General features: G+C 40.2%; 1 protein-coding gene across 2 annotated transcripts in view; it reads left to right on the forward strand.

Moving 5' to 3' along the window:
- The window catches only part of GATA5 (GATA binding protein 5), a 31,368-nt gene that overhangs the window by 22,159 nt on the left and 882 nt on the right, over window positions 1-8,327 (forward strand). The window contains exons 4-7 of one of the 2 annotated variants that reach the window (XM_007475601.3): window positions 3,086-3,211; window positions 6,378-6,465; window positions 7,276-7,397; window positions 7,977-8,291. In XM_007475601.3, the coding sequence (XP_007475663.1) occupies window positions 3,086-3,211; window positions 6,378-6,465; window positions 7,276-7,397; window positions 7,977-8,003 (363 nt within the window). In that variant the 3' untranslated portion in view covers window positions 8,004-8,291. The other variant, XM_001368148.4, reaches the window with a different exon arrangement.

The raw sequence follows: 8,327 nt of genomic DNA on the forward strand, positions 1-8,327 counted from the left end.
CACTCTATCCACTTTGCCACCTACCTGCCTCACAAGCACAATACTTTGCACATTGTAAGTAATTAATAAATGTTTGTTTAATTGCTTACTTTATCCAATAACTGCTGAGGGTATGTAAACACAGAGGATAAATACACATTTATTTTATTTCAACAAATGTGTACATGGTAGCATGGAGTTGTAGACAGAGGATAAGAACTAGGTTCAGATCCTCTCTTGAACTGATCGGGTCTCTAAAGCTCTCAGGGTCCCCAAGCAATTCTATAAAGGCTAGAAATTGCAAAGCATGAATTGATCAGCCTTGATAGCAGAAATTTTCTCCCCAAAAGTTTCCTACTATATTCCGTGCATGAAATCACAGGTCCAGAACACATGCAAGATGAGCTATGTTCTGGAGATCTGGGAATAAAAAGACGATGCCATCTCTGTCCCCAGGGAGCTTATATTCCTCTAAAATAAACCAAAAGTAAAAAGAGCTACTGAAATGAGATGATATTAGAGCCAAAGGCCTATTATCCAGTGGGATCTAGAAGAGCTCTTCTAAAGCTCTCCTACTCAGACTACCTGATTTTACAGAAAGCTGAAGGCCAGAAAAGGGAAGTGACAGAACAGAGGATGGACCTGAGTTCTTCTTCTGACTCTGCCCATCATTTTCTCCTGGTTGTTTTTTGTTTCTGTCATTATTCAAGGAATGAAATTAAAATCCTCTGTGTAGGAAAGTGATTGTGTTCCACCTTCCTCCTTTCAAACCTAAACCCAAATTTCAAAGTTTTATCCTCCATCCTCCCTCCCCTTTTGTGTTACTTTTTGAGATCTAAAACTGCCCAGGGTACTACTGCTAACTAGAATGAGACCTTCCATCTGCCTCTGCAAAGTACTCTCATCTTTACCAGGCTCCTGGCCTTCCTATTTCCTTCCCCTTCAGTCCATTTATCATTTGGCCCCAGGGGCTGGGATGATGTGGCGTCAGTCTGGAAAAGTAAACAGTGATGGAATTCTTAGAAGTATGCCTCATTTCTTGCTCACCCAGTCACTGGGTTAGGCCTGGGGAGCCCAAGAGGAGGAGGCATTCGGGGGTGGGTTTTAGGGTTTTATGGATTTTTTTGTTGTTGTTGTTGGGACTGAAGAATATCACTCCAACACCTAAGTGGAAAGATAGCTCACACTCTACAATGTGACTCAGAGATACACGGACACTTATGCCAGGCTCCCATTAACATTGCTCAGATGCCTTTGGTCCCCAGGCATTAATAGGAAACACCCCAAGTGCTGGAATTGACAGGCTAGAGAAAAATCTGGTGACCCCATCCATGGAGGAATAGAGGAAAGGGTCCCTTCTCTGACAAGAAATTCACAGCAGGAATTTTATTGCCATTGTTGAATCATAAAGGATCAGAGCTGAGAGAACTTTTAGAGATCATCTAGTGTCACCTTCACCATTTCAAAAATAGGAAAAACTGAGGCCCACAAAAGCAACTCACCCAATGCCACTGACTAAAAGGGTAGAGCAGAGAGAAGAACCCAGGCTGGCTCTGTCTAGTATCTTTTCTTTTTCAGTTCAATGTAATTCAATGCATACTTTCAAGTCATTGAAAATATTTTTAAGGCTTAGCTATAGAGTAGTGGACAAAAGAAATTATTCTTAGAGTATAAAGAGAGATGATCAGGATGAGGATTAAAAACAACAACATTTATCTAGTACCTACAGTATACCAGGAACTATGTTAAGCACCATACAGTTCTCTCACTTGGTTTCCATAAAAAAATTTAATTTAATTAAAAAAAAACAATTCAAGAATGAAACAAAGCCATGAGGGATAGTATACTCAGTGAATTTGTTATATTCTGGCATGTATGGTCCAATAAATAAGTACCATGATTGTCAAAAAAAAGGGGGATGGGCTATGGACTAAAGTCATCACGCAAAGCTTCCTGGAGGACATGCACCTTGAGATGAGCTCAAAAAGCATATTTTCGATGCTTGTGGGGGTAGAGAATCTCAAATTCTTGAATCTTTCATTTTTTTTTATATCAATCCTATGTGATTTTTGTGGCTTGGAGTCAAGAATGCCTGAGTTTGAATTTTGACTTAGATAGATTCTGACTTACTAGTTATCTGGCTCTGGGATATCCATTAACCTTCCTCAGCCTCAGTTTCCATGTCTGTAAAATGAGGATAGAAATAGCACCTCTCAAAGGATTGGTGTGAAGAGCAAATATAATACTATGTGTAAAATGCTCTGCAAAACTTAAAGCTAAATAGAAATATTAGTTAGTAGTAGTAGTTTTCTTATTATTTTAGCATTTCCTTTTTTTAATTTTTTTTTACTTTAGCATTTCTGAGGGAGAGGGGAAGGCAACAAAAGGAAACTTTTCCTGGGAATGACTTGAAGTTCCCTGAACTCTGAAACACTCTATTAGGTGGTCTGGGAATGAAAGACAAGTCTGGCCAGTCCTGGAGACAACTCACCTATAATCAGGCCATAACACTGGGTCACTGGGCTAGAATGGAGATCTCCTGCTGAGACTGTCCTTGGAGAAGTCGGTCAACCCTTCAAATCCTCGGTCCCCACCCCAGAGAAGGAGATATGGCCCCCACACCCCTTTCTTGATCACCCTCTCCAGTGTCTCAAAATCTTTTTGCTAGACAATTCAACACATTCTACATTTGCTAGGAAATCACCATAGGAACCTTTGGAAAGGGAGTGGGGTTTGGACCCTAACACTCACTTGAATGTCTCTGTTCCAGCCAGTTCCAGGCACTTAAGGGCCCTCCCTGCCTCAAGCCCTCCCCACCCCGTTCTCTACATTATGAAATATGAATGTGACAGCCAGAGCCCATGCATTCTCCGGCAGAGAGGCATTAGGAATCTGGCCAGGTTTATCAGTTTTAATGAAAGGGCTCTGGGGAGAAGGGTGATCTCAGCCACAGGCTATGCCTTTCATCGGCCCCTTATCTCTCCCCTGACCCCTTTCCGACGTTTTCTTCTAGGAGCCAGTCATGGGGCACTGAAGCCCAATGGGCAAGGAAATCCCTCTTGCTTCCATCAAGCTCACCCTCTCTATCTCTCTTTCCCCTGTTTAGTCCTCAACTCGCCGGGCTGGACTTTGCTGCACTAACTGCCACACAACCAACACTACCCTGTGGAGGAGAAATGCCGAAGGGGAGCCAGTGTGTAATGCCTGTGGGCTCTACATGAAGCTTCATGGGGTAAGTGGGGCCTTGCGACCAGAGCTTGGTTGTGGGTAAATATGAAAAGGGGGTCATGTAGCTAGAAAGCTTAGGACCAGAATTCCATGCCTTCCTGAGTCTTTAGTTCCTAGCTATTGGCCCTACAAAACTACCACCTTCTTTAAGACTTTCCCACTCATTTCAGAAAGATTCCCTTCAGAGGAGGAAGTGGTTCCTTAAGATCTCACAGACTATCTGCCTTTAGAGACCATCTACTCCAAGAATTCTAGTCTGAGGATCTCTGGGGTAAAAATAACTCTCCTATAATAGTGCCATTTGCCTATTAAAATCCCCTTCCATTTTCCAACTGTGTGTCTGTGTGAGGCCAGATTTTCTTCACAGACTTTAACCAAAACAACATAATGAAACAGAATGAATACGTAAGCAGATATGAGAATCTAACTTCTAGTAAGCTAAAACGAAAGAGATTTGAAAAAGAAATATGTAAAACAATGACCCTTCTCACCAAATTTTGTTTTGTCTTGGAAAATACAATGATTTTCATAAAACATCTTATTTTTGTTAACATGTAATGAGTTTACTGCAGGTGTTTAATGATTTAATAAATGAATATTTCAAACATTTATATAATAACAATATGATCAATATAGATAGATATGTCCTTTTTTAAAAATCTCTTTGGGATTTTTAATTTTTAAGAGTAGAAAGGGTTCCCGAGACCAAAAAGTTTGAGAATTATTGATCTAGTCCAACAAATGGGGAAACTGAGACCCATAAAGGAAAAGAGAAATTACTTGTCTAAGGTCACAGAGATTGATCGTGGCAAAAGAAAACATCTTAGTCCCCCTGTGTTAACCTCAAGCTTGGCTTGAAGGTTTAGAAGTGGTTTAGAAACCCATTATAGATTTGATCTCCACTTAATAGGAAAAGCCACCTCTTATGACTGTTCCCACTTTTCCAACCCCACAAAGTAAGGCAAGTCACTTCATCTCTTTCTCACTCCATTTACTGATGTCTATGAGGGTGGGAGGACATATACAATCTGTTCATAGAATTATTATGGGGAATACCCTTTGTAAACCTCAAAGTGCTATAAAAATGTGTTGCTGCTGTTATTATTATAATTATCATTAATGGTTAGCATTCATATTGCACTTTAAGGTTTGCAAAACACTGCATATTTTTTCTCATTTGGTTTTCACAACAACTCTTCACAACAAGGTAGGTGTTATTACTATCTTTATTTTACATATATGGAAAATGAGGCAGGGAAAATTTAAGTGCCTTGCAAAGGTCATACAGCTATTAAATGTCTGAGATTAGATTTGAATGTGAATCTTCCTGACTTCAGGCCTATACTCTACCCAATGGACCTAGATGCTTGTCATTAATGATAATAATTAATAATTGTTATTAATTAATAATTAATTAGTAAAGTTAATTAATAATTGTTATTATTAATTCTGATAACACACATTATCCACACTGATGCACACATTAACCAACACCTCCCTGCACGTTATTCTCAAAGAATTCCAACAGGACAGAAAAGAAACAAGCTTGGAAACTGCTAAGTGCATTTTTTCCAATGTCTATGTTCATGTTCCATGCCCCTAAGCCACCCATTGATCTAAGAAAGATATGCTTTACAGGATCACAGATTTAAATCTAGAAAGGATTTTATAACTCATATAGTTCAACCCTCTCATTTTTTCAAATGAAGAACTAAAGCTCAAGGGGAAAGGTGACTTATCCAAAGTCACACGGGTAGTAAATTACAGAGCTAGAATTCAAAGCCAGATCCTGGATATGCCATCCTTCAGTTATTCCATAAATCTGTCCTTGGCCATAAGCAAATATCTCCTAATCTCCTACTGGGTGCCTAGCTATGGGAGAATCATGTCAAAGAGAAGACAGAGTTTCATGATAAAAAAAGAAAAATTTCTTTTAGAAAAGAATGTTTACTTGTTGAAGGCAGGATGCTGATTTTGTGTCTATATCCCTGGTGGTTAGCACTAGGCCTGCTATACATTATTTAATGTATTTCATAAAAAAAAAAGATATGTGTGCCCTGGGGAAGCTTACATTTTAGGATTTACATACTGAACAGCCTATGGTAGGGCCCAGTCTATATGACTGAGTGCTGAATTATGTGACTTAAGGGAAAAATATAGCAAAAGAGGGGTGGGAATGTTCAGAGAAGGTTCCTTGGGGAAATGAGAGTGGGTAAATCCTGATTATAAATAATAAAAAGAGGACAATGAAGAAGAAGAAACTGAAAGGAACCACCACAGTTGTGGAAAGGACAGATGCTCAAGCGAGTTTTTCCCAGGCCTAGCCTACAGTGTCCATGAGGGGCTAGGACTGAAGAATTAAAGCTGAAGCCCCCTGAGGGCTAAGAGCAGAGTGCTGGAGACCTAAAAACAAAGCTGAAGTCATTAACCCCCCCCCAAAAAAAACCCTCCCTTCTTTCTCACACTCCTTTAATTTTTCATTTCATTTCAGAATTTTCCTCATTTCCTTTCTTTGACTTTTAAAGCCAAAACTAAAGGGTGATGACTGAGAAGACATAATTTTGGAAAACTAATGTGGAAATTTGTTATTGCATATAATTGGTAAAAAAAAATAAAATATGATTTAGAAATTAAAAAAAGAAGGTGCACATAATTGAATAAATAAATAAAGCCAAATCTGGTTCCTTCCTACTTTCCTATGGTCTTCTTATATACTCCCCATACTCTTTAGTCCAGTGGCACAAACCTCATTGCTATTTCTAACATACAATACTCCATCCCCTGAGTCCAGACAGTTTCACAGGCTAGCCCTGATGACTGAAAATATTCCCCTCTTCCTTTCTGGCTTCCTTCAAGTCTCTGCAAAAGTCTCATCTTTTATAAGAATACTTTTCTGGACCTCCTTAATCTTAGTGCCTTTCCTCTGAGATTAGCCTACAGTTTATCCTATCTGCATCTTCATGGCTGTTTGCATATTGCCTCCCCCATTAGACTGTGAGCTCCATGAGGACAAGGGACTCTTTCTGGGAGGTGGGGGTTGGTCTGGTTATTGGGGGCTTTTGTACTCTTTGTGTCCCCAAAGTATTTAGCACCGTGCAAGGAATACCATTAGTGTTTAATAAAAGTTTATTGTTGTTGACTGTCATTGATGCCTTTGTGATTCCATTAAGGTGCCTCGACCCCTTGCTATGAAGAAGGAGAGCATCCAGACACGGAAACGGAAGCCCAAAAATATTGCCAAAGCCAAGAGTTCCACAGGTACCCCTGGCTTGAGCCACCAATCAATGGAACTTTCTCTGGTATTGTGGGGAGGAAGCTTCCTGCACTGTTGGGGAGTGTCTAGAGAAGAGAATAGGCTCAAGTGTTCAGGGGAAAGGCTCAACTCTAGATTGAATCTCTCATGACATTTCACATTTAAGGATCTTTAGAGAATGTCTTTTTCCAAGTTGGAGGAGGGTCTTCTGTTTGGCAAAGTAGATAATTCCCTGCCTGGAGTGATAGGAGGATAATTAAGAGCCTTGATACAAAATATTTCCTGACCTACCTATGGTCCTGCCCTAAGAGTTTCATTTTTACTTATTTATTTGGAAGAAGCATTTTTCTCTTAAAATGTATATACCACTGGGATATGTATTAAAATGTATACCCACTTAATCTCCAAAACGTCAATAGAAAAGAGGTTTTTCAGAATCTAGAACAAGATATGGGCTCTTGAGAGAAAGAGTTTTAAAGCCAGGAAAGATTCTAAAAGGAGAAAGTAGGAGGACCTGTCCTAGAACAGCAGAAATGGAAAAAGTAGAAGAGGAATGAGGCAAGGCGAAGAGGATCTGGGCAAGGCTTTTGCAATGTGCAATGTCCAAGGCTCAGAGATGGTGGTATGAGAGTTGAAAGTCTAATGGGAAAAATACAGAATTTACAATAACCTTGGGCAAGCCATTTAATCTTTCTATGGCCTAGTTTATCCTAGAGGAAGAAAATTTTCTGGTTAGAATTTAGGTGCACAGACTTTCATAGTAGTACTTTCCAGACATGTATATCTTCAAGAAATTCATATTTATCTCTTCCTAGGGTCAAATGCTTCAGCCACAAATTCCCCATCTTCCATCACCAACTCTGACAGCACTGCCACTTTAAAGTCTGAGCCAACCCTGACATCCCCTCAGTACCCAGGGCAGACCATCGTCTCCCAGGTAAGATACAGAGGGTATAAGGGGTTCAGAGAGACCAGAGCAGTCAGGGGTACAAAGTCTCATGGTACAGTCAGTTTAGGTCCCCAAGGGCTTTCTCTGGATGGCAAAGGGAATGGTAAAGGTATTTTTTTTTATGAGGAGAGGTCTCAGGGAATAGCTCTCCAACATGGGCCATGCCTACTTAGAAGCTGGCAAAAGGAATAATTGAATGAACCTCTTCAGGTGCAGCCACAGGTTGGCAAGTCCAGTATGGGCATAAATTTGAATTAAACACAGGGCCTCATGTACCATCCCAGCCTTAAACCCAGCCCACATCCTATTTAGCTCATCTTATTTTTATTCCTGATTGGGTGGGAAGGGAATGAGATGAGGACAGAGTGAAGAAAAATAATATCATCAAAGTAAAGACATCTCTGAACTCATTATCTTCATTAACCATGTGTGGCTTCTCCATAGATTTCTTATACTCCACCCCCCTTTTCACAGAGGACCTCAGTGTTTTCCGTTTGTTAATTTTCTGAACAAATCCATATAATTCACTTTCCAATTTTGTACATTCCTGTGCTTTTATCTCTTTAGCCTTCACTTTTCCAGTTTAAACCCTGAAATTCTTAATTTGTCCCCACTATGGCCCTCTCCTGCATCACCCAGTTGCAAAGCAACTCTGGGAGTCTTCACCATAAGTATGGCAAAATTATGTATGATGGAACCATCCGCCCAAAGGAAGGCAGGAGCCTACCTGCCCATTAAGCCTGAGTCAGAGAGGATAACCAGGCTCTTGCTTGATCCAAACTTTGGGGGTTTATGTTTTGTACTAAATCAGAATCCTAAGCTAAATAGAGTGTAGACCTATTCCCAGAACCACATGCCTGGGCCTCCCATGGGCACTTCTTATCCTCACAACAGGGTCCTAGCCCAGCAGAAGACCCC

This window comes from Monodelphis domestica, chromosome 1, assembly GCF_027887165.1.
Source record: "Monodelphis domestica isolate mMonDom1 chromosome 1, mMonDom1.pri, whole genome shotgun sequence".
NCBI lineage: Eukaryota > Metazoa > Chordata > Mammalia > Didelphimorphia > Didelphidae > Monodelphis > Monodelphis domestica.